At 41.5% G+C, this 27,299-nt stretch overlaps 1 protein-coding gene across 2 annotated transcripts in view; it reads right to left on the bottom strand.

Annotated features, from left to right (window-relative positions):
• hlcs (holocarboxylase synthetase (biotin-(proprionyl-CoA-carboxylase (ATP-hydrolysing)) ligase)) overlaps window positions 1–26,171 on the bottom strand; it is a 43,077-nt gene extending 16,906 nt beyond the window's left edge. Inside the window, exons 1-6 of one of the 2 annotated variants that reach the window (XM_085797127.1) lie at window positions 25,764–26,171; window positions 19,584–19,724; window positions 17,694–17,856; window positions 14,882–15,906; window positions 11,307–11,480; window positions 7,375–7,655 (exon numbers count right to left, since the gene is read on the bottom strand). In XM_085797127.1, the coding sequence (XP_085653253.1) occupies window positions 7,375–7,655; window positions 11,307–11,480; window positions 14,882–15,906; window positions 17,694–17,856; window positions 19,584–19,724; window positions 25,764–26,027 (2,048 nt within the window). In that variant the 5' untranslated portion in view covers window positions 26,028–26,171. The remainder of the gene's footprint in view (window positions 1–7,374; window positions 7,656–11,306; window positions 11,481–14,881; window positions 15,907–17,693; window positions 17,857–19,583; window positions 19,725–25,763) is intronic. The other variant, XM_085797128.1, reaches the window with a different exon arrangement.
• Window positions 26,172–27,299: the final 1,128 nt, after the last annotated feature.

The following is a 27,299-nucleotide window of genomic DNA, read 5'->3' on the forward strand; positions in this document are numbered from 1 at the left end:
AGTCCCCGCCCTCGTCCCTACGTCACCACATTCACGCGCATCCCTTGGCTGCACACACAGAGAGGACCGCCCCTTTATGCCGTTCTCTCTCCTCATTGGATAAAGGTTGTAGGATACAAGGAAAGTTTTCTCCTCGGCTTACAGCAGAGCAGAGTGACTGACAGACCCGTGTTTCAGACCAAACACTCTATAGAAGTGATTGCTGTCGGAAGATACAACAATTTAAGACTTATATTAACACAAATATTCCGCTTACTTCTGCTTTAACATTATAGCTTTAAAGGAATAGTTCACCAAAAAATGAAATTCAGTCATTATTGACTCACCCTCCTGCTGATGAATACTCCGGAGTAGTTTACTCGAAACAACGTCATTTAGGACATTTTTACAGCCTAAACAGTCCTGTATTGAATTTGCCTGGGGCACGTGAGCGCAATACAGGACTGTTTAGGCTGTAAAAATGACGAGCAGAATGGAGGAATATTACAAGGTTTTTGTGTAGTTTTATGGACTTTTTGTGTCTGGCCCTATTGACTCTCATATAAGGATTTCGTTGGACTACGACCCCCCCCCCCCCTTCCTGGGTCTCCAGATGCACTTTGAGGAATAAAAAACTACTTCAGAGTATTCATCACCATGAGGGTGAGTCAATAATGACAATTTCATTTTTTGGTGAACTATTCCTTTAAGTCCATTCAGTGAACTTTTACTTGTGAGATATAGAGCGTTCCCACACCCTTATCTATTCATTTTGTGAATAAAACCACTGAAACGTACGAGTTGTTGAACTAACTGACACATATATGATATGATGAGTCTCTCTTACCATGTCTAAAGTGCTGCTGAGTGTGAAGCCGCTCACTACAAAGCGTCGAGATTCCAGTTTGCTGTGAGAACACTATCTCAGTACCGACTATTATTGGCTGCTCCCGGCCGAACAAAGCCTTAATACCCTGAGCAAACACGCAGTGTGCTGACCATTCAGCCTCGGCTTCAAGCCCCTGCACTCAGCGGCTCAACCTGTGTTTTCATGAGCTCCTCAATTTCAGGCAGCGCTGACCCGCGGGCTCCTTCAAAACCAGGTCCCTCTTTGCCTATTAGAACCTGTCTCAATGCTTTATTTATCCTCAGACATAAGAAAAAGCCGGGGCATTGTCATCTGGAGGCACTCTAATTACTAACTCATCTGGAATTCATCGTCTGTTTGACTATTTGCTTATTTGATTAACCATATAACCCTATTTCTGCAAACAACAATAAACTTGGGAATATTGTAATTCTACTAACTCTGCTCTCTGGGTGAATATTCATGTGTCCTTTGTCTCGGCCGCTCAGCAGAAATAAAACAGAACTGTCTACCAGATGCTGTCGGACACAAGTGAAGGGTTTTACACGCTGGATTTCACTGCTTTTTTGCAATGGACACTCGTCATTAGCTTTGTTTTTAATTGACCCAACATATATTTCTCGCTGTCCTTTGTAATGCAATGTTGTGGGTCTGAGATTGTGTGCATGTTTAAATTGTGACCTGAGAACTGTGGAGATGAATTAATAAAGTTACTGTTTAATAAAATAATAAAAGAGCTTGTACTGTATATTATAAAAAATCTGTGGAAGTGACAGAGATTTAGGTTTAAATCTGTGTTAAAACTTTGTTACTTTCTCCCTTCGGACTGAAGATGTGTGGGGAGACTGTGGACACGTTTAAAAGCTGCTCTGAACCCCGTCGTGTATAGATTTTTCTTTTTGTGGAGCTTTTTATTTGTTACCAGTTTTATTTCCGTCGTTTGAAGGTGTGCTTGCTCTTCTCAACCCGGACTAGACAGCACATGGGGTGAGGGAGGGGGTGATGTATGGGAAAAGACCCGGCAAGCCGTGAGTCAAAACTAGGGAGTCGAACTGTTCAGGACGTTTTTATCAACGTGTTCACATTCAGCTCTCGGGTCAGTCAGTAGCCAGACTGAAGGAGAAACAGATAAAGCGTAAACATGGACCTCTGTGCTCTGATATTATTAAAAACTGACCGACTGCCCAGGCGTCTTCTTATATAACCTGTATCACAGAGTTCAGCAGGGCGCAGTGAAAATAGTAAAGTATAGTTCACTTATAAAAAGGAGAAGAAAAAAAAACCTTTTATATAAAATATACTTTTGGTTCTGTATTAAAACTTTACTTTCAGGTATTGCATCAAGCTGCAGCTGTGAGGAATGATGACATTTCACACGTTGGAGGGAAAAATCTGAACCTGGGAGGAAGACGTCACATCTCAGTACTGTAGTGTAACCTGTGTACTACACAGTAGTACTGCTGTGAACTACAATACATACTGTACGAACCGGTAGGACTGTCTCTATTGAATTTATGAAACAACTGACACTGTACAATGAACACAAAACTAATTCTACTATTTTACTTTACTATTATTTATTATTTTACTTATGAAGTTACACAAAAGCTTGATTAAAAGTCAAATTAAAAAGCAGAAAAAAAATATTATTAAATATTCAATATCAATTTAACAACATGAATAAAATGTAATATAATCTAAAATGTAATCTATAGAACATGTGATGTGAAAATGATTCGATAGAGAAATGAACAGAGGAACTAATTAGTTTTAGTCCCTATCACCAAAAAAAAATGCCTTAACAGGTTTATTAAATTGTGTGACCTGTTCCACTAATTAACAGCATCTACGTACCATTTTATATCCCAGTAATAATAATTCCTTCTGGCAGTAAAATATGAATAACATTAGCAGTGGATGGAAAATAATAAGAGCAATAATATTCCATATAATCATTAACGCCTGAAACAAAAAAACATCCCGCAACAGTGATGTAACATCAGCTTATTGATACTATCTTCATTCCTATTAACAGGATGTTTAATGAGTTTAATATATATTGTTGTTTTTCTGAGTGAATATGTGAATATGAGTTGAGCTCTTTGTGTTTCAGCCTCGCACAAACTCTTCTAAACTAATCAGGACAAAAACAGCAGGAAGTCTTTATAAAACTAATAACTACAGTATATAGGTTTGTCAGTTTATAGATGGTGCTCATGCCGCTGCTTATATTAAGTAATTACTAAAATGTCACCAAGAAACACTGTCAAAATATAGCCTGATGATCTTCATATAAGTTATAATGACGATAAGCAAACACAATCTATTCTAACTAATGAGTAATGACATGCAAATCGAGCTGTCACTGTGGTGTTGAATTCAGTTCATCACGCGTAAAGTTTGTGAACAGTGTACGAGGCATGGATGTATATAAGTATGTGCATGTATAAGTATGTGCGTGGGTGTGTACAGTATGTGTGCATACTGGTATGTGTACACAGGCCCACCCTTGCATATGTTGTTGCAGAGGGTTTTCTGATTGTGATCGTGTATTGTGTGTCTCTCTGTGTCTAAAAGTCTGGTTTTATGTTTTGTATTTACTCTTCACCATGATTCTGTATTATTGATGATTTGATTTTTTGTTGGTATCATTTATAAGCACCCCCTCGAAAATGAGATGGTGCATTTCAAGGGGCCATTCTTTGCAAATAACATCTCTTAACAGTGAGAGTCACATTTAATGAAGCAGGTGGACATCTCTGTTAGGGTTAAGGTTGCTGTTCACAGCACCATGCATGGTGTAAAAACAGTTCTTCACACTAACATGAGAACATCCTCCTACAGCTGGGAGAAGCAGCAGAGCGATGACTTCACACTAGACATCCTAATGATGCGTGTTAGCCCTTTAATTTCCTCCCTAAACTGTGAACAGTTGTGATCAGCAGCTACTGGAGGAGCAGCTGATCTGAGGTCGTTTCAACCAGTTATTATTATTACATCCAATGACTCTGTTCAATAACAACGACACTGTGTCTGTCCTGTGACTTAGATGAAGGTCGGATCACATTTTATAATTTAAAGGGACTACAAGGAGTTTCGGAAAGCGGAAGTTTTTTTACACTACATTTCCCATGAGCCTCTGCGCACACGGTGAAATTCTTGGACCGGCGCAAGACGGACAAAAGTGAAAGCATTTGCCAAGAATGTTTTCATTAATTCAGAACAAAAGTCGGAGGTTTGAAGACGATCAGATACCGTCGTAGTTCCGACCATAAACGATGGCAACTAGCGATTCGGTGGCGTTATTCCCATGACCTGTCGGGCAGCGTCCGGGAAACCAGGAAACTAGGAAATGCTGGGCGAGTCGACCACTAAATAATAATAATATCAAAATAACTATAAAGACAAAATGATATATTTATAGAAAATGGACCCATTAACAAGTGGTAACGTAGATTCATCCACATTAATATGAGCAAACTTCACCGGGTTTCTTTAACTCTTGTATTGTCATTTTTGGGATCCTCTGGTATTCCCTCGGGTCAAATTGACCTGGGACATTTTAAAATCAGTTCAGAAATAAAATTTTACTTTGTAATCTATTAACATATATAGTCTTTATCTCAGTTTAAAACAATATAGATAACATACAGTAAATGATTCATGTTTGCAATTAATCTCTACTACTACATCACTAACTTCATCTTGCCGCTGGAGCCACAGTTAAGATGAAATCAATATCACTTTGTAAAAGCCACAATATTCTGGTGTTTGGTCGCTGCTGGTGATGGAAGTCGAACTCCAACCGCGAGATCCTGCAAAGGATTCAAGCGGCTCGGCCTTGACGAAGCTCCTCCAGAGCCACAGAGGACGTAACACAGGCCCGGGATGATCAATCATGACCAGGAAGCAGATTTTCAATGTGTGATAATAATTGAGTGTCCCTTTACTGCAGTTAGAGTAAATGAGTAATTGTTTGGTAGAAATCTGCCCACAGAAAACAAACCGTTTCTTTCCCGGCCATGTGTGTGTAGCGTCAGACTGAAACACCACCAGAGAGCCACTTGCTCCTCATCGGCTCACACGAGAATTTTCTTTAATGCTGTTTTCAAACTGTCAGCTCGACCCTAAGAGGTTGGTTTTTCTTGAAGATATTCAGTATCGCACACACGGCGTAATGAATACTTAATGAACACAATGCACAAAAGAAATAAAACAGGAATTCCTTAATAATAACATTAATCAAGGCTGCTCCAGAGGGACATCTGGAAACTCAAACATTAGTAGTGAAATCAAACTGCAGCAACAGGTTTGGGGGGGTTATATGGCCCACTCACTCACCCTGCTTTAGTTTCTGTATAACCTTAATGACAACACTGTCTGTTCCAATCAGCTCAGTGCTGCTCCGCCATCCATTTTTCAAACTTTATGACAGTTTTAATTGCTCCCACCTGCTGCCGGATCGACCTGCTCAACAGCCACTTTTACTCACATGTGTGGATGCAGACAAAGAAGTCTATTAGGTGCAACTTGACTTGCTGCAGTGAGGTCACTAAGGCATTAAATTAGTTCCAGCCTGTCTACCCTCCCACTCCTGAGTGTGTGTGTGTGTGCCTACACACACAAACACACACTCACACAGACACACACACACAGAGGAGTGTGTGAAGTGCCAAATGCTAGATTCATTGTGTGATTTCTTTTCTTGGTATCTTTTCTTTCCCTCTCATGGCCTTCATCATCAGCTCCATTTGCAGCTTTTGCTAAAGAGATGTTTATTACTGAGTCATTAAACCAGTGAGCATCTCAAAAAGCTATTGACATCAGTTTTTAATTACTACCCGTCTATTGTCCGTCATTCCACATATACACCTAACATCTTGGTGGAGAACTGATGTTTTTCTCACTCTTTTCTTGCATGTCTGCTGCTGCACCACTGTTTGTTGTTGGCTGCTGCTCTGTGATTGGTCAGAGTCTCATCAACAAACACTAACAAGTAGCCCCAACTGTGAGCACTTTTAAATCGAGGTTAAAAACATTTCTCTTTTCATGTGTTTAACTTTAAACTACATCCATTTTCTTTTATTTTACTTTTTTATTCTTCTTTGCTCCTGCTTTTAACACTGTTTTTGTTTTTATGCTGTTTTTAAAAAAATGTTTTGTCTTTATGTAAAGCACATTGAGTTGCCTTGGTATATAAATAAAGATGCCTTGCCTTGCCTAACACTGTGGGTATTCTACATATATGGTTCTTCAGAAAAGAAGTCTTTACTATACTGTAGCTACTTTCATAAAAAAAGTGCCTGGTCAATAAGAAAAAGTGAATTATTTATGTGAATTCCATGTGGTTTTTGTTTTGTCTGTGCTCTGATGATTTTGTTTGTTGTCTAAATATGAAATGTGTCTTGTAAGCCCTTACAGGCTGGGCGCCTTAATTGGTGCATGACACTTAAATGAATATAAATCCGTTCATTCAATTCATTCATAAAATAATCATCTGTTATGTATGTTGTGTGACTCGCCTGGATGAACTGAATGTAACTTTTCTTTTTGTTTTACTGTGTGTGTGTCTGTTGCAGGAATGTGGTTGTGCTTTCTGAAGTTCGACCTTTTTATGATGAGATGAATTTCTGAAAAAAAAACAAAAACCTGCTGGTACTATGCTGCGTAAAAGTTATCTCACATGTCTTATACCACCAACTCTGTTTCTGATTAAAACATCCATCTGTGATGCGTGTTCATTATTCTCTGTGTGTGGTGGGGAGGGGAGGGGCAGGGGTCAGTGCTCTCTCTCTCTCTCACGGTGCAGGAAGGAAATCTGTTGAGGCATCAGTGACAGACCCTCTCCAGGTGTGAACTAGTGCACTTACAGCTGTGCAGGTGCTTAATGCCAGGTTGGACAGATCCACAACTGCATGATTTGTTATATATTGTATATTATAAAACGGAAAGGTGAAATCCAGCGATCTGATTGGTTGTTAACCGTGGTATAATGAGCATATACCACGGCTACTATTCTAAAGCCTTATCACAGCGTAAGCTATCACTCCGCGTCAGGCACGTATGACTGGTATGAATGGAGGTTGTTGTCATGTATCCATGACAACGGACTGTTGCAGTCCGTAGCAAAAGACAGTTGATGTTTTTACGATGTTAAAAAACGGACTAAAGTAGTTGAATTCACATGTTTAAGGTGAACTTTAACCTCCGGGGAGGGTTAACAGTGGTAGAGGGGACTGAGCAGTGACTTTCACCTGAAAAAAAGCGGAGGAAAAGATGAGATGCAGAGCTATCTAGGAGCTAACGTCTGGAGAGGTGGGACTATTTTTTTCATAGTGAGGCTATTTTATTGGATAATATGTATTTCTGGTTGAATAAAACTACATGAAATTGATTGCATATCCCTCTTTCATATTGCCTTCGCGTCGGGCCGAACAACGCCCCTTAGCCGTGGTATAATGAGCATATACCACGGCCTGTCGTGATATATTGCTTAATTATTATGCAAAGAATGAGAAGATATTTACCCATCTAACAGGTCCATGGTGGATGTGGTGGTCTCAGTGTAGAGCAGGGTGTGTCCCAGCAGGCTGCTCTTCAGGTTCTTGCTGTAGGTCTCCATGCTGAACTGCGTCCCGGTCTGGGAGTCTGAGGAGTCGGTGACCAGCGGCAGAGAGCCCTCGGGCAGCGGAGGACCGTCATGGAGCTCAGCAGTGGACACCATCTTCAGGGAAGTCTTGGACAATGTGAGGAGGCCATTTTGATCGGTTTTTGTCTCCGCCCACTTCAGGAAGCTGGACTTGGCCTGCTGTGTAGAGACAAGCACAGACAGACAATGTGATTTGTTTGTTTTGTTAACCATAGCAGATTTTTCTCTACAGATACACAGTCTACAGCCAAATCCATACATGCTTTCAATGCTTTCAATATTCAATTACTTTTGCATTTCAAGCCCCAGTGTGTAACTTATTTGGCTTTTTATTAGCAAAAATCAAATATTGCTTTCATAAATACGTATTTCACTGAAGTCGAATCACACCCGCATACAAATGAAAGCTTTCTGGTTCCTTAGAATGAGTTGTTACAAGTCGTTTTACTCGACGAGAGAAAGACAGTAAAATTTGGGTCAGGTAAAACAATACGACATCACCATGACAACATATTGTCACGCCTGTATTGTTTTGCCTTGTGCTGGCGGACCACTTGTTTGTACATAGACGCTTGTTTATCCTGTTACATGCAGCGTCTGTTGTCTGTCTGACGTCTGCCCGATGTCACATGAATGCAAATACGTTCCGATATACAACCGCACGGCTAGATGGGGGGAATTCCTACACATTATACCTTTAAATATAGGTCTATAGGTAGACATGATGAGCACATGTGATGTATATCATTTATTTTCAACAAATCTCACAGACTGTATAGTCTCATTTTAAATAAAGGCGCTTGTTCAGGACTGATTTCTTTATTTATGGTGAGTGCATCAGTGTAGCTCGCTAAAATTTCCAATAGTTTCTGACCAGCTGCACCGTGACACAGAGGAATCAGTGACAATAGATAAAGCACTGGATAAACATCAGTATTTTGTGGCCTCATGTGGGAATCAGCAGACTTGTCCTTTAATGTTAGACTGTAGGCACAGACACAACTCGGCCTGCGCATTTTCTTCTGGCTCTGCCACTTAAATATATCGCTGGAATTGCGAAGACACAGACAAAGTCCGCCTAGCAACAGAAATAAGTTGAGCGTGGGTGTTCAGTGTGCGCCGGATCAACTCAAAAAACTGCACTGAGCATAGACACATGTTGAACTTCTGACACATTTGACGTCTCTCATTTCAAGACACTTCAGATACAGTAGATTCGTCCAAAAACTCCCGAGCCCCAAATATGTGTAGAATGAGTTAATCAGCGTGTGTGTAGCCAATCAATGACATAACAATTAGGCAGCAGTCCCAGAATGCTCTATTCCTGTCACTCCCCATTAGTCCAGTGTCTCTCCTGTGTCCTAACAAAGGCAAACATGTTGTACTCATGTGATTTTGATGTGGACCTCTTTCAACTCTCTCATTAGGTTTTACTTTTTTACTCTGGCGTTGTCTGTGCCGCTACGTGTGCGATGATGGAACAATGTGAAGCCGTGGAGTGATGGACCTCACTGAATGATTGTATGGTAGCTATGGTGATAGTGGTGGTAGTCATGGTGGTGAAGCTGTATGAAGAAGGTTTTGTAGGTGGGGGATGAAGATGAGGACTCATTTTACAGTCTGTATCGAATAAATAAGTTATTTTCCCAGAGGCTGCTGGGAACTGTCATGTTCATATTTCACAACTGCAGACAGTTTCAGCAGTGCGAGAAGAAAGTGCTACATTTTTCTAAACTGCATTTGGACATGATCTGACTGTCTGATTTGTACAGTATTGCATGCTGTATGGGAGTGAAGAGACAATTTATCTGAGAGTGCTGATTATCATTTCATATTTAGTGGCTTTTGTGTGTGATTTCAGTAAAATGCAATTTATTTAATCAAAAAAAATGAAATAAAAAAATGACAACAATGCCTGGTTACTAAAAAACATTTGCAGCAGTTGATCTGAGGATTATGTTTTGATTGATTTATTAATCATTTTGTTTACCAAAGTGCAGCAAAACTCACACTGGAGGAGATTCAATGAGAGAAAATTATTTTTGCTTGACAGTTAACGTTGAATTATTACAACCGACTGAAGCCTGAAACATCTAGACGACTTGGGGAAAAGCTGCAGCAGCCGAGCCAACATTAGCGAACCGAGAGTTCAGCTCGACTCCTCAACCCACACAACAATCTGGAAACAATTGTAAAAATCCCCCCCCTGTTCGATTACTCTGCTGCTTGTTGGTACAAAGTGGCTGGGGCAGTGGGGTCAAAGGTCACGCAGCAATGCAAATATACAACAACGGATACAAAAACAACTGCAACACTACTGTTGCTACAGCTAATATTAGTTTAATGCCGTTTTTTGACGAGAGGGCCTCTGTGCTCGGCCGTATATACCCGCTTCACTGGCATCAGTGGAGAATCTGTGAATGTGACCAGAGGCCGAGCTGCTCTGAGGAACGACTCAGGTCCTGACTTCCTGCTACCCAACAACCTGGAGCTCTGATTCCCCCTAGTGGTTGTTAATCAGTACTTGCATAGTCAAACGCAAATCTTCCTGTACCATGATGATGAGCTCGAACTGTACAAATTGCCTATTTGGCGAAACATAATCAATTACCTGTAATTTATTCAAGGACTTTTTTTGTAAAAGGGAAAGTGCCAAGAGATACTATGACCTTCGGGGTCAACATAAACTGGCACAGCTGCAGCTCACAAGGACAACTCTTAAATCTATGTGTGTCTCAGTTTGTGGAGTAACTATGTATAACAGTTAGGCTGAAAAAAAAAAATCGTATGTGCCATGTGCAAAAATAATGTTCCTATAGTTGTTTTTCCTTCTCACATCCTTAAAAGTATTTTATATTTCTGAGTTGAATGTGGTCTATATTGTTGTTATGAAGCACTGTAACATCTTAAGAAAGAGCTGTTAAGCTTTACATTATTTTACCGTGGGGCTCTTTAATGCAGGATTGTACTGCCAGACTGACTTTTTTTAAATTTTTTTTATCTAGGTGTTCCCAGTACGCTGCCAACGGAGAGAATATCAATTCCCAAACTCTTCACATGACCTTTTCCAGTCATTCCAAAGATATTCTTAGAGCGTTTTAATTAGTCTGCTTTCCACAGACACATGGGCAAGATGTAGTGAACTTCAATGTTTTCCAAAAAATCAAACCACATGGTACCCAGAGGAGGAGCACTCACTGCAGTCAGTCACTCTGACGGCTGATCAAAGACTGATCCACTGCCCCCACATGTTTGTATTGGCCTTGTGTTCACAGACCTGCTGTAAGCCTGCAGCTGCTCACATATGCACATATATTTGCATGCATTTAGGGGGGCAAATTGTTTCCACATGTGCGCCATGCAGAATATCTGTGCTGTCACTCTTACAATTAACTTTAATAAAAACAATCTGGTGGCCAGAGCGTGCGTGTGAGAGAATGAATGAGTGAGGGGATGAATGGTTGGTTAGATGATGATGATGACGGGGGAGCTGTTATTTGTCCTAAGAGGCAGCGGGAAGTAAAGATAACACTCGACTTGATTCACTTCCTCAGACCTGTGAGTGAATTTTTTTCCAAACAACGGTCAATCAGCTGTTGGTTTAACACTTCAGAGTTTTTTTTCACCGCTCTTTTCCTCTGCCTGTGTGCTTGATGTTGCAGAAAAAGGTGTTTCTCACAACAATCCCATGGATCGATCACATGACTGACGGCAAAGACCACCAAGGCCGTGACAAACACCACGCTTGCTTCGCTGTAACCTTTGCTGCAGAGTATTGATGGACTGATGAGCAGCAGCGGCGGCTCTTACCTGAGAGGTGGCCAGCAAGTGGACCGGGGTCGGTGCTGGAATATGAGTGAGTTCACAGCTGAGGCCCAGAGAGACGAGGATCTCTGTCAAGACTTCATAACGCAGCGCGTTGCTGACCTTCAGCTCATCGAAACCTTTTGACGTCAAATTCTCAGGTGCGGTTTCCAGGTGGACCTGCAGAGACACAAAGAAAAATCTACTGTAGCAAAGACCCTTACAGCTTCAACACCGGTGACATGATTGATTTGATTTATTACTCTGTCTGGAAATTCTTTACGTTATGGATCAGACCGTGGCCTCTGCGGCGGCTCAAAGACGCCGAGCAGGCACAGATGTGACCCATTCTGCCCTAAACGTGCTCCAAAGTTCACGTTTACATTTTGTTTTTGAGATTTTTTTTTTTTTTTAACATGGCATAGACTATTTTCAGCTTTCATTATAAGCGTTTGATCAGTGGAGGATTCGGTCTGTGTTAAAACGCCTCTCAGGGTTTGCAGTTAGGTGGTTTGAAGCCGACGCAGCTGATGAAGAAGAAGACTGTCGACTGTCTACAAAGCCGGCGCTGCCTGCCCAGTTATTCCAGGGTCCCAGCAAGTCACACTTCAAAAGTCTGCAAGACTTCACTGAGATTAAAGGTGGGAAGCGCAGAATATTCTTCGTTTTTTTCTGAGCAAGAATGCTGACATTCCTTCACCATCCTCATGTCTTTGAACTTTTTTATTTAGTTCCAATGCCAGGAGCAAATGTTGGCAATTCTTTTTTTTTTTTAACCCCATTTTGATGTAACAGTAAGTTTCTCTCTAATTCTCCAGATGCTGAAAGGTATGCATCATAATTTTTGTAGCAGCTACATTATTCAAATGAGCTGTAATGATATAATAGGCGACACACACATTCAGTTGAGCCAGACCAGGCTGTTTAAAGAAACGTCTGAGCAGCGCATAAGAGACACATCACCGCTAATGTGCTGCTAATGCTGCTAATGGCCCTAGAGAGCCACGTCAGAGATGCCACAGGCCCCTCTGGCAGCAGTGAGGGTGTGTGTGTGTGTGTGTGTGTGTGTGTCATGCTTGGGCTTGAGCTCACATGGCTCTACGACCAGATGAAGCGAGTATTGTATCAGATGGGATTTAATCAGCAGACCAGCATCATATAATTGATAGAAATACATAATCACAAAACCATAAAATCATCTGACAATCTGGATTTCTACTCACAGTGAATGCAGAAACCTATTTTAATGTTTTGCAATACACATATGTAATTGTAGAACTTGTTGCATGTTGCAAAATGTTTAAAGCTGCAACATGACTTCTGCTGATTCAAACCTTTTGTGAAAACATGAATCTTTTTCTAATCCAAAGCTGTCTCCTATGTTTGTTAAGAAGATGTGGGAGAGGACAGCCTGTCTATTGTCAGTACAAAGGTGGACACAGTGGATCATAGTGGAAACTGAACAATGGCTGATCTTCTTCTGATCCTGTCAGTCAGTTCATAAGATGACTGTTCAGATTAAAGCAAAATTTATTATGCAAAATCCACTTTCTACTGGTTTTGTAGCGGTCCTATGTGTTCCCGTGGCCTTTCTATGACGCCTGGAGGTGAAAAAAGTCTGTTCACTCCCTTAATTTATTGCTACACTTTTTTGAGATTGTGTCTCCAAACGGGCGAATTGGAAATGCTGCACTGCTTGACGTCACAAAGCACCGAACTCCAGTGACTCCACCTCCCGGTACTTCCTTCTCCTCCCCCTGGGCCAGTCTAGAAAAACGTGAGCTCCGCCCGCTGACACTTTTCCGGAACAGCGACAGTCCCCCCCCACTTTTAGATTACTGAGATGTAGAGATGCAGATTGATTTGGGGACAATACACTACAAATACAATATGGTTGGACAACTTAGACCCATGTGAAATGGTTGAAAAGCCAGGGACCTTTAAACAGTCTGGTTCTTAAAGGTCTAAGGAGCCGTGTCTGGTGGAGAACATCATGTGAGAAAACATAGGACGCCACATGATGAAGACAATGCAGCGTCAGGGTGGTCAGTACCTCAACTGGACCAGGTAGCCCGACGCTGCTCTAGTCAGGACTTGTCTGATCATGCCACTACCTTCCTGAAGGATATTACAGGGGGCTGTGGCGATGAGAGGGGCGTCGGGCGGCTCTATCTCTGCAGCTCTGCTGCAGGACATGAGTGTGAAACTAAATGGATTATGTTCCAGCAGCTCTCCCTACAGCAGCCGGTCCAGGAGAAGTGACAAGATTCATACAAGCTCCGTCCAACTATCTCATCCCTGCAGTGTCGTCCATGTCTGAACCAACTGCAAACTACAGCCCCATTAAGAATCAATATGTTAATAAAACCTCTGCCATTGTCAATCAAAATGTAACAATATGAATAGAAGATGTCGTTTGTTGCATGTGATACTTGTTCTGTGTGCTTGGGCCCCGCTCAAAAGCTCTTTAGCTTCATGGGGTGTCCCGTTTCACGTGTAAAATGTAATGTTTATACTTGCTTCTTATTTTATTAGATATGTGAATAAACCGATTGATTGATTGACAAAAAAAGGCTGAGCTCTTGTGTTGGATTGTTATAGATTTGACATGTGTTCTTTATAAAGTGGTGTCTGAGCTGTCTGAGTATAAAAAAAATACATTTTTGAATCTTGAAACATGAAACAAGAAATCATCAACAAACAATCATCACTTTTAAAGGGATAGTTCACCCAAAATTAAAATTTCTCATTATCTACTCACCCTCATGTGGACTAAGGGCTGGGAGAAGTTTCAGAGTCCTCCGTGCCTTCTCTGAGTTACAGCGGGGCTCCGTGCAGCACTTCATGTCCATATGACGGTTGCGAATGGGCCTCACTTTTCTTCGTCCAAAAAGACACACCAAAAAAACATCCAAATACTTCCAAAGTGCTCGTCTGTAATGTCCCTCTTGTATTGAAGCCCCAACATGAGAAATTGTTCCGAAAATAATTAAATAAGTCTATGTTTTAAGCTTGTTTGTAGCGGAAGCTCCCACTGTTGCTCTGCCGGAATCTTTTGCGTGATTTGCGGTGCCGTGAACTGGGTGTCAATGCAAATCGACACAGGCAAAGCAGTGAACTGAGACACTGGGAGCTTCCGCTACAAACAAGCTTAAAACATAGACTTATTTAATTTTTTTGGGAACAATTTCTCATGTTGGGGCTTCAATACAAGAGGAACATTACAGACGAGCACTATGGAGGTATTTGGATGTTTTTTGGTGTGTCTTTTTGGACGAAGAAAAGTGACATTCGCAACCGTCATATGGACATGCAACCGTCATATGGACATGCAGTGCTGCACGGAGCCCCGCTGTAACTCAGAGAAGCCACTGAGGACTCTGAAACTTCTCCCAGCCCTTAGTCGACATGAGGGTGAGTAGATAATGAGAAATTTGAATTTTGGGTTAACTATCCCTTTAAAAGTGATGATTGTTGTAATTTACAGAGATGAAATTTCTTGTTTCATGTTTCAAGATTCAAAAATGTGTGAAATTTGAATTTTGGGTGAACTATCCCTTTAACTTATGTCACATCTTTACCTGACACAGGACAGCTTCCCCGCCGTCCCCGTGGGTAACCCTGACGATCACCATGTCTCTCTGGTGGGAGACGTCTCCTTTCAGCTCCCCCCACAGCTCCACCTCTCCTCCCCCCTGAGTGTCCCTGATGTAGACGTTCCCGCTGGCCAACACGCTCAGCTCCAGCTCCGTGCTGTCTTCCTTGGTGAAGCTCAGCCTGCAGACCTTCTCTCTCCGGCTCTCCCGGCCCTCCAGACAGAGGCCTGCAGGACACAGCGTGGAGGACAGACCCAGCACCTTGCCGCCCCGGCTCAAGTAGGTGAGGAAGCGCGTCTGCAGCTGGGGGGTCAGGGTCTCCCGCTCCGCCAGCACCAGCAGCCTGGTGTTGTCCAGCCACGGATCGCTCAGAGCCTGTTGCGGCTGGAGCGGATATATAATGTTGTTTTCCATGTTTATACACTCTGATAAAAGCTGACGGACCGCGTGGAAACGTTCCTGGCAATCGTTCGTGTACACCAGGACGTTCGGGGGTTTGCCGTTGCAGTCGTATCTATCGCTTTGACCGAACAACCCCTCGACGTCGTGCTGAAGCTCATCCAGAGTCTCGGCCCCGCTGTCCAACTCCGAGTTATCATCGGGAAGGTCCGGGATGTTCTCGGCCGAGGCGTATTTGACGGAGAGGATGGTGCTGTTCTCCATCTCCAAACACTCGTGGCAGCTGGACAGATGGAGGTGGTGGTGGCCATGACCCTCCATGTGGTGATGATTCCCCAAGGAGTGGTCTTCCCGGTCTCCGGCAGATCCCAGATCCTGGGTGTTGTGGAACGGCTCGGACCCTCGTCGTATCTCCAGTCTCCTCTTCGCCTCCGGGGTGAGGAGCAGGCTGCCTTTACGACATTGCGGGTGCTGCTGGTCGGCCAACAGGCTGCAGAGTGAAGGCTTAGTCCGGGGGGAGCCCAGCCATTGTGGTGCTGCAGTCTTCTGGTTTTGTGGACACTGCTTCTTCCCCAACAGTTCACTGATGGTGGATTCTTGGAGGACGACAGCTACAAAAACATTCAAGAGGAAATAGATGAGTGCTAAGGTTGCAAAATTCCGGAAATATTCAAAGTTGGAAACTTTCCATGGGAATTAACGGGAATATATGGGAATTAACAGGAATTAACGGGAATATATGGGAATAAATCCGAAATTTACTAAATTGAAGGTTGGGAATTTAAATACTGTATAGTTGGGGAAAATTTCATTTTACTTTTTGATTGTTGTTGTTCAGTGAAAGAATTGATTGTTCATACAAGAATTAAAACTTGATAGTTCTACTCACAAATAAATCTGTTGAAATGTCATGTTAATTGTATTATTTTGCATGGATGTCTGCTTATGACAAAACAAAATATTTACATTTATGTTTGGACATGATACAGTTTGTTTAAATTACCCCCAATTTCCAGTTAATTCCCATAAATTCCCGATAATTCCCATAAATTCCCATAATTCCCATGGAAAGTTTCCAATTTGGAATATTTCCCAAATTCCCCAGCTTAAAGGGATAGTAGCATTTTTTTAAAGTGGGGTTGTATGATCTACAAATAGCCCCTAAGTACTTTAATTGTAGTAGAAGACTCTCTGCACTCCTCCCGTTAGCAACGCCAGCCCATAGCCCTGCCCAGAGATTTACAACATACATTGTTGTGAATGGACCCAAAGAAACGGCCTATTTTCGTGGCCTAAAAGAGGTTTTACCTGAAAAAAAAATACACAGTTCCATTGTTCACTATAATATAATTTTTTCCAGCCCCTCAAAGTGCAGGAAAAACACAGTTTTTATTTGGAGCTAACCAACTGCTGATCGGCGGGCGCTAACCCTGGGCGGAGGGATACGTGAGTTGGTTAGCTCCAAATAAAAACTGTGTTTTTCCTGCACTTTGAAGGGCTGGAAAAAATTATACTATAGCAAACAATGGAACTGTGTATTTTTTTTCCCCAGGTAAAACCTCTTTTAGGCCACGAAAATAGGCCGTTTCTTTGGGTCCATTCACAACAGTGTATGTTGTAAATCTCTGGGCAGGGCTATGGGCTGGCGTTGCTAACGGGAGGAGTGCAGAGAGTCTTCTACTACAATTAAAGTACTTGGGGGCTATTTGTAGATCATACAACCCCACTTTAAAAAAAATGCTACTATCCCTTTAACTTCCCATGGAAAGTTTCTGGAAATTTACCGGAAATTTACTGATAATTTTCTGCCCCTTTGCAACCCTAAGAGTGCAATATTCAGACTGATAAAACCATCTTGAGCTCTTCAGCTGCCACCGTCTTCAACATGTTCACCAGCAGGTTGTTAACTTTTGTCTTTCTACTGTTTGGTTCTAAGCCGGTCGTGTGGCAGAGCTGTCACTGAAAACAGCTGAAAACAGCTGCCTGCTGCTGCTGGAAACAAGGTTGATGGGAGCGAAATCTGTGGGCCATAAAACATAAAAAAAAAGAAAAGAAAAGAAACTAACTTCAAAGAGTCTTAAAAAAGCTCTGCAGAGCTGAAGGAAACTACAGAGTTGGTAATTAATTCTGTGTGTTTTTTTCATTACAGGTGTCCTCTTGGAAATATGAGATAAGAATTAAAGTTTTCTGGCACTTATTCTTGCTGGTGAATTGATTATTCTACTGACTCAACTTTACAAAATAGAGCATAAAGCCATCAAACAAAAATATGCTGCAAGAAATAAATGAACAGATATGTGGGTTTTTTTTTCTTTCTACAATTGTCATTTGAAGATAACAGAACAGAACAACAGAATATAAAAAGGACAGATATGAAACAGAATTGGAGGCAACATACGGACTATCTTTGAAGGTAGAAGTCCATCGTCAAGCTGAAGGCGATCCTCAATAAAAGCAACTCCCAGCCGACTGAAGTTATCTACAGTGGCCTGAGCCACCGCCCTGAACGGTTGGTCAGGGCTACAGGCCAGAGGAAGACAGTAGTCAGACCACTTCAGCACCTGCACACAGCAACACACCATGCATTAACAGACACTCGGCAGCACTGGATACTTAAAAAGAAATGTTATAAATAAATATGAAACTCCAGCAAAAAGCACAGAACAATGTTTCCCAAAGATAATTACATTTAAGTACCTACTGTATGAATTATTTTTCTATCCATTTTCCAGCCAATTTCATGTTTCCTTTTTGCTTTTTACATCCATATCTTAGATGTATTCTGTGATATTTAGATTTTTTCATCTATCTTCAACCCTTAATGCACTCTAAAACACATATCATACTGGATAACAAAGGATATTTTTGACTTAATCATGTAATTGTAACTAAAAGATGGGTGACATATGGGTGACTGCTAAAACAGTCTAACCTACAGCACAGGTAGCACTGTGCTCCACCAAGGATGGTTAAGTTAAGACTACTGTAGGTTAGCAGTTAGTAGTTAGCAGTTAGCAGGACTCCATCAGCTCTGTGTTGGGTTTGTGCAGCGTTTGACTTTGTGTCATCATGGCTGACCGACAGGCAGGAGCAGATTATATCAACCATGTAAGATAAACGTAAGAATTAAAACACATGGAAAATAAACAGTTTAATCAATATTTAGATATGCACACATACCGGTATACAGTAAGTAGCAGCACTACATGAACTAAAGTAGTAGTCAGTAAGTGTGCAGCCTCAGATCTATTATTTCTAATCCATTAAATAGCATCATCAAAAGCCAATTTAAGTAATTGATAGAGACAAATACAATTACTGAAGTTAGCTTAGTTACTGTTCACCTGTGTGGCACAAAGACATACATTTCCATTAAAATGGTCTGGTGTGTGTTTTTTTCCCCCATATCATGTATGTCTGTTATTTCAGAGGTCTGCAACATAGTCTTTAAAAATTCCTGTCACAATGTTTTAGAATAAAAGGTCACATAAATAGGGTGAATGAGATTTATTTTAGTAGCCTGCACTGACTTAAAGTGCAGCCCGACGCGTGACCGTTTGTGTCATTCACCATCAACCTGGATAAAAGTCTGATAGGTATTCTGCAGGTGGGGGAGGATGCACTGTTTCAATTGATTTATTGCTACATGTGGGACTGTCAGACTGATTTTGTAACAGAGAAAATAAAATAAAATCAGATTGTCAAAACAATCCGTCGGGGGGCCGGCCGTATATAACGGCTGGTTTTTTTGCGGGGGCTGAGCACGTAAATATAATTTCATGAGATGAGGGTATAACGAAGTTAAAGTGTTTGGGAATGAGGTCAAAACGTCTTCAAAAAGCCAGTTTTACTTAATTGGAACCGTGTTTCTGACAATAGCTGTGTCCCAATGTGGGGCCGCATCCTTCAGAGGATGCATTTGAGGACTAATTGCATCACAGCGGCGCGACAGGGCTGTCCCATTTCAAAGGCTCCTTCAAACGCAGCCGGCTAAATGTGACCTTCTTTTTCTCTCTCTCTCTCCGACGGGTGGATCCTTTGTGGCCCATAACCACACATCCCAAGATTCATTGCTCTCCGCCGGTAATGAAAATAACACGGCACGGCAGCAAACACCGACGGAGAGGTCACAAACAATACTTATACAACACAGAGGGATCTTTAAACCTCTTGTTTTTATACTAAGAAGAAAATACAGGTTATCAAGGTTTCTACTTTACGCATCCATCATACACCCTTGTACTGGGACACAGCTAATGTTACGTATGAGGTAATGTGTGCTGCCTACTTTCTTATTCGATGTGAGGCGAGAACGGTAGCCCACTCTGTGTCCCGTAGCCTCTATGATGAATGAAATATTCTCTATTTGTGGACCACAAACCAGAGAGGAGCCCAACAGGACAGTCCATTTGCTGATGTCATCACATGCCTGGGGGGGACAGTACAGACAGACAACAAAGAGACACTCAAATCACTACAAGGCCTTTTTTTAAAACATCGATTAGTAATTAGTGACAGTCTCAGTCAGTAGAACCTGTGTATAGCAGCGGGATTAGAGCAGCAGACGGTGGTGACACAATGAGATTCAGGCTGCAGCCGTTCTGATAAGATAAGATGACAATGATTTAACGGTGCTCGGGAAAAGGTGTTAATTTCTAACGAGGTTCGACATCATCCACGTCGTCGTGACATCGGTTAGTAACACCACCGGGATGACAACAACGCTACTACAGCTACACGCAGCAATGCATTCAGTCAGTGTTTGTTGCTCTGAGTCAAACACATTCATCATCTGATCAACTTTCTTTTTTTTTTGCCTCCATGTCTCTCTCAAATTGTCCGGTTTGACCTAAAAAGCAGTACAGTCTGTCAGTCAAGTCTCACAGATGAAGACCCTAGACTCCAGAGAGTCTAGAGAGGTCATCTCTGAAGAAAGTATTGCCCAGTGAACAGGACATTTTCTACTTCTTTTAACAGATACAAGGACATTTTTAAAGGGACATTGTGTAACTTCTCCTGTTATCTATTCACGAAAATCGATTATTTCGTTCAAAAGTCTGTTTTCCATGAGAGTCCTCCGTTCCTTCTCGGAGTTACGGGGGGGGGGGTGGGCCGCGCAGCAGTATTTGTCCATATAATGGTTGTCAATGGATACCAACTTTCTTCGTCCAAAAAAACACACCAAAAAACATCCAAATACCTCCATACTGCTCGTCTGTAATGTCCCTCTTGTATTGAAGCCCCAACATGGGAAACTGTTCCGAAAAAAATTAAATAAGTCTATATTTTAAGCTTGTTTGTAGCGGAAGCACCCAGTGTCTCAGTTCTTTTTGGATGAAGAAAGTTGGTATCCATTGACAACCATTATATGGACAAATACTGCTGCGCGGACCCCCCTGTAACTCAGAGAAGGGACGGAGGACTATGAAAATTCTCACAGCTCTTAGTCGACATGAGGGTGAGTATAGATAATGAGTGAAATTTGAATTTTGGGTGAATTGTCCCTTTAATCAGTAATCCCCCCCATCAACAAACTGAAGTGTTCCTTTCAGCTCTGAATTAGCCGTTCATATCATTCATATCTACATGGAGCGGGTAAGCTCGGTGCTGGCTGCCATGTGGTGTCGCCATGTTTTTACGTTCAGTGGCAGCGTGACGGTAGGAAACCACGGAAACTCAGCGGAGACACCAGACGGAGCTGTCGGCTCAGGTGGAGGTGGCGTCTGTGAAAAGTCACCGCGGTAACGCAGTGAGGAGGAATGGAGCGTTACACTGATGCTGCATTCACCTGCAGTCGGGCAGACGGCCGTCGCTAACAAACCAGATGTCATTTTAGTCACAGAAGTCGAGAGAAAGCCGGTAAAACGTGGGTCAGGTAAACAATACGACATCGCCATGACAACATATTGTAACGTGTATTGTTTTGCCTCGTGCTGACGGACCACTTGTTTACATAGAGGCTTGTTTATGCCGTTACGTGCAGCGGCTGTCGTCTGTCTGCCGTCTGCCCAATTTCATGTGAATGCAACATCAAGAATACGTTCCGATATGCAACCGCACCGCTAGATGGGGGGAATTCCTACATATTACACCTTTAAATATAAATGGGTCTAGGTGTCCACGTGCAGCGGCTGTCGTCCGTCTGCCGTCTGCCCAATTTCAGGTGAATGCAGCATGAAAAATACGATTGAGTTGCTTGCGATATACAACCGCAACGCTAGATGGGAGTAATTCCTACACAATGTACCTTTAACGTTACCTTGTTGACTTCCTCAGAAGTCAGCTGATGTGACGCTGTGACGTGTTGCTCTTATCACCTGACATGGCAAAGCTGTCAAGATTTTTTTTGTATGTTGATAACTAAATCATTTTATTCTCTTTTAGGGTGACTCTTAACATCAGTCCAGGGACAACAGATGTAAAATAGCTTTTTGGCTACTTCTGGCATGTTTACATTTGTTAAAATGTGCATTGTCCCTGATTATTAAAGGGATAGTTCACTCAAAATTGAAATTTCACTCATTATCTACTCACCCCTCACCCTTCCGCTACAAACAAGCTTAAAACATAGACTTATTTAATTTTTTTTCAGAACAATTTCTCATGTTTGGGCTTCAATACAAGAGGGACATTACAGACGAGCAGTATGGAGGTATTTGGATGTTTTTTGGTGTGTCTTTTTGGACGAAGTAAAGTGAGCCCCGTTTGCTACCGTCATATGGACATACAGTGCTGCGCCGAGCCCTGCTGTAACTCAGAGAAGGCATGGAGGACTCTGAAACTTCTCCCAGCCCTTAGTCCACATGAGGGTGAGTAGATAATATGTGAAATTTGAATTTTGAGTGAACTATCCCTTTAAACCTTTAGATAAAAAAATCTGTCAGATCACCATGTAACATCAGCTGATAAGACCAATGTGTCACAGCCATCCATCACATCGAAGACTGCGCGCTGCAGTGGAATTAACATGTCAAAGTAAAGTTAAAATGTCCTTGTGTCTGTTAAAAAGAAGTAGAAAATGTTAAATAACTAAAAAAGAAGACGTGAGAACCGTAATCACACTAGTAGTGAATAGGACGGTCTTCCAGACAGCAGATTTACTGAAAGCACTGACGTTGTTAAAACATGAGATGAGGGGGAAACTCCCAGAAATTGTGTGATATCTCCCAACTAAATCTGTTGCTGTGGTAACTTACTGTCTGAAACCTACTAAGCTTGGCAGCAGGTTTTCCTCAGCAAACCCTGAGTTTGTATTGTGTCCTCACCTCCTGTTGAGATCAAAATGCCAATTGGACATTAGTTTGTAAACCCATAATGTTTTTTTATGAACATAATTATTATACCTCTTGAAAAGGACTTGTGAATGTCAGGACAGGGACAGAGGTTTGTGTCCTTCATGATTACACATCGCTGAGCAAGAAAGTCCAAACGCACTCTTCCGTCTTTGAAAGTTGTAACCTACCATGGTGTTAAAAGGTAATATTTGCATATAGTCTGAACCTGTATTAGCAGTAAATGTAAAAAAAAAAAAGAGTCATTAAATACTGTCAAACAAGATTTTCAGTTTAACCTTCAATGCTTTTTGCCTGCAAAGAACCAAAAAAATCCTCTGAATGAATACATTTAACTATTAATGTATTAAAATAAGTGCAACGGACAGGACTGCAGCATTTTACCATCCATTAAGGAAATTCAATCCTGCTGAATAATGAATGAGCGAACTGCGCTGAAGTAAATGTAATGGTGTTAACCGACACGTTTCTGCACTCCCGCTCGCTCACTGCTTGTTGTGAATCACAGCATCAGAGCTCCAGAGTGGACTCAACAAACCCTCAGCATCAAGTTGCTCTTAAAAGTGAAAACTGAGTTTCTGCGTGTTTTACAAAAACTTAACACCTGTCACTTTACTTCAGCTAGGCTCCCTCTCTGTGTCAGTTTTTTTTTTCTCCCCACTGGAACATTTTTATCCTCGTGTCAGCAGCAGCACTGTGTCGTGTTAACACCGAGCCACAATCCAAACCCACCGCCACCTCGCTGTGCTGCGTGCGTGGAGCTCTGAACAAACGCAGCCTTCATGTTCTCTGCAGAAGCCACAGCACGTGACGCAGAGTTAGAGGGGAAAAGAAAAAGGAATATGATGATTTGTAATTGGAAAGAAATAACTTCTCAACTCAAACTCCACAGAGTGAGCAATTAGATTTAGGAGTGCATTCAGAAACAACAAACAAAGTTGAACAAATAACTTGTTATAGTGGGAGCAGGCGGAATCAATTTCTTTTAATAGAAAAAGTACACTGAGTTTTTTGTTATTATTATTTTGCCACATACTGGATTTTTTTCTAACCTTTTTTTATCTATAATATTATCGTTTTTCCTTATAGTTGTGTTGAATCATAGTTGATCAAATAAGATAAATCAATGTAGCCTACTGAAAAGGGAACTAGTACACTAACATGACATGTTTGTTATTATTTTGACTCAAACTGGATTGATTTTATAACATTTATAGGGATGTCACGATTACTTGTTTTCACAATTAATCGTGGTATTAAACGTCACAATTATTTAATCGTTAAGTTTCCTAAATACCGTTACTTTCACAAAAATTTGATGTTGGGACCTTATTGGCAGATGTGCACAAAAATAAAGGTAAATGCACAGATACTGGTCCATTTAACTAACCTAACACTGAATTGGTAGGAAATTAAATGTTAGCGTGTCATTTTTAATTAAAAAAAAAAGCAAAACAAAACAAAAAATGATTAAAATAAACGCAAACACTTGGTATAGAATAGATAACAATTCGTGACCTGAATATTTCAAACATTTCCCCTGGGGATTAAGAATTGGTCATATATTAATAGATACTTGAAATATTTTGTGTAAACAATGAGTAATGTTATATTTTGACTATATTTGATTTGACACATTCATAGTGTTGTGAAATTAATTAATGCATAATAATCGTTATAATCGTAGTACTGTGATTATTTCTCTGACAATAATCGTACCAAGAAAATGTATAATTGTGACGTCCCTAATTCAATACAAGATAATCATTTATGTTTTAAAATACATATCTATTTCATATTGTCAACTGTGAGACTTTGTATTATTAGATGTTGTGGTGTTGTGTGTCTTGTTTCAGTTGGATTTAATCAAGCTGTAGAAGAAACATCCCACAGGTGATCAAAAGAAATGGGAGGAAATTGAGCTTAAATTTTAAGTATCATAGCAAAGGATGTGAAAACTGAGGTCAATGAGATGTTTAAGTTTTTTGTTTGTCGTTTTTAATAATAAAAATGTTACATCCCGTTTTCACTTTGCTATTATAGTGCATTAAGTTTAGATATGGAGGCTGCAGCAGCATCGCCTGTGTAAATATCTGTTAGAGATTTAGAGATTTACTGTCACACACTGAGGAGACGTGTTAACTCAGTTTCAGGTTGTAGTGGTTTCACTGATGTGGAGCTGAAGAAGGTGAAAGTGAAACAGGTGATGACCCTTGCAACTTGCACAACTACAATCAGACACCAGTAACAACAGAGTAGCCTAACCCTCCGGTTGTCCTCCTGAGTCAAGGAAGGAAGGAAGGAAGGAAGGATGAAGGGAAGGAAGGAAAAAAGGAAAGGCAAAGTGAAAGATGGGAGGAAAGAAGGAAGGGAAAAAGGAATGAAAGATAGATGGAGGGAGGGAACAGATTGGGTCAATTGGGCCAAAAAGGAAGGAAGAAGTAAGGACGAAGGAAGGAAGGAAGGAAGGAAGGAAGGAAGGAAGGAAGGAAGGAAGGAAGGAAGGAAGGGGAAAAAGATTGTGGAAAGAAGGAAGGGAAAGGAAGGAAAGAAAGATGGAGGGAGGGAACAGATTCATTCAAGGACGGAAGAAGAAGGAAAAGAAGGGAGGGAAGAAGTAAGGGAAAGGGGATTGTGGAACGAAGGAAGGGAGAAAGGAAGGAAAGACGGAAGGATGGAGTAAGGGAACAGATTCATTCAAGGAAGGAAGAAGGGAAAGAAGGGAGGAAAGAAGTAAGGGAAAGGGGATTGTGGAACGAAGGAAGGGAGAAAGGAAGGATGGAGGAAGGGAACAGATTAATTCAAGGAAGGAAGAAGAAGGAAGGAATAAGGGAAAGAAGGAAGGGAAAGGGGATTATGGAACGAAGGGAGGGAGAAAGGAAGGAAATGGGGACGGATGGGATGAAGGGAACAGATTGAGTCAATTTGACCCAGAAGGACAACAACAGGAGGATTAAAGTAGCTGCTTCACACACACACACACCTCACTGTGTTTTCATTTTTGTTTGACCTCGTTTACCTCAGTTTATTAACAGAAGCATTAGATTTGATTAGATTTAAGTCCAGTAGCCTAATAGTTGAGCTGTGTCACTCAGCTGTCAGATGTAAACAAGCCACCACAACACTAGGCTTTTCTAACCGCTATCTAAATCATGTCAGCTCTCGTCGTGTCCAACCTGAGGCTCCGTGACATAGACGGCCTTGTCTCCGAGCTGCAGGAAGACGCTCTCCTCCTCCCCGGCTGAGGGACATCCAGGCGGCGGAGCAGCGGCTGGAGCTGGAGGAGCTGAGGCCGAGCTGGAGCAGCCAGAACCGGAGCAGAGGCTGAAGCTGAAGCCGAAGCTGCTGCTGTTCAGCCTGGACAGCGTGTTACGGATCAGCACCGAGTAGCACTTGTGAAAGCGCACCCACATGTAGACGTAGCACAGGGTTATTAACATCTTAACCAGCGGCCATAGTGGTCCTTTCCCTCCTCCTTTTAGCCGTGTAAACTCAACAAAACTCAACTCGACTCGACCCAAACCAAGCCAAGGTGCAGGCAGCGGTCGAGCTCAGCTGTCAGGCTAAAGGCAGCAGCGACTTCCGCCTTCCTCTGCTGCTGCTGCTTCTTCCGGGTTTAATAGCCGGTTGCCTAACAACGAGTTTGTACGTTGGCGCCACCAACTGGTATGACGTGTGTATCACAACGTCACAAATACATTAATAAATAAAACCCTCCCTTTCCCCCCACTCTGAGATACAAGGATAAGATTCAATACTAATTTTAGTAAAAAGAAAAAAGAAAAAAAAGAAGCCCAAGACTAGGAACTATGGGTTTCTTTTGTTAAAGGGATAGTTCACCCAAAATTCAAATTGCACTCATTAATATCTACTCACCCTCATGTCGACTAATATAAGGGCTGGGAGAAGTTTCAGAGTCCTCCGTGGCTTCTCTGAGTTACAGGGGGTCTCGGCGTAGCAGTGCATGTCAATATAACGGTTGCAATTGGATACCAACTGTCTTCCTAACAAAAAGACACACCAAAAAACATCCAAATACCTCAATGCCGCTCGTATGTAATGTCCGTCTTGTATTGAAGCTCCGAAATACGAAATTGTTCCGAAAACAATTAAATAAGTCTATATTTAGTCGACATGAGGGTGAGTAGATAATGTAGATAATGAGTGCAATTTGAATTTTGGGTGAACTATCCCTTTAAGATCGTGCTCTCTTTGGTGAAGGGCTGGGTCAGCAGAAAAAGAGAAAGGCACTCATCTTGAATAAATATATTAAAATGCCTTTATTGCATTAAGGGAATCGGACACCAGGCACAATTAAAAGTCTGGTCACAGGTATGGGCATTTAATTTTCGTTAGAGATCTAAATCAAATTGTGCATTTATCTTTGTTTGGATTTTTTTTTTTAACTCATCACCTATTTAGTTATTTATTGTAGCTACTAGCCTACCAACGTGTGTGTGCATTTATTCGAGGCTACTCAATTTTATTCCTTATCATGTGATGTGCTGCTGTCTGTGACAAGTGGATTTCCACAATGTGGGATTAATAAAGTTCATCTTACAGTATTTTATCTTTCTGATTGATAGCTATTTCACTATCTGACAGTAGTAGAAGTATATAGAAAAACATGCTTCACTGTGTATTTTTGCCCCAGTCACATCTGCCTGTAGCCTATTGTGTTTACCTGTTTTGAGCAGTGTGTCCAAATCAAA

This window comes from Trachurus japonicus, chromosome 14, assembly GCF_045865225.1.
Source record: "Trachurus japonicus isolate A0001 chromosome 14, Traja_1.0".
Taxonomy (NCBI): domain Eukaryota; kingdom Metazoa; phylum Chordata; class Actinopteri; order Carangiformes; family Carangidae; genus Trachurus; species Trachurus japonicus.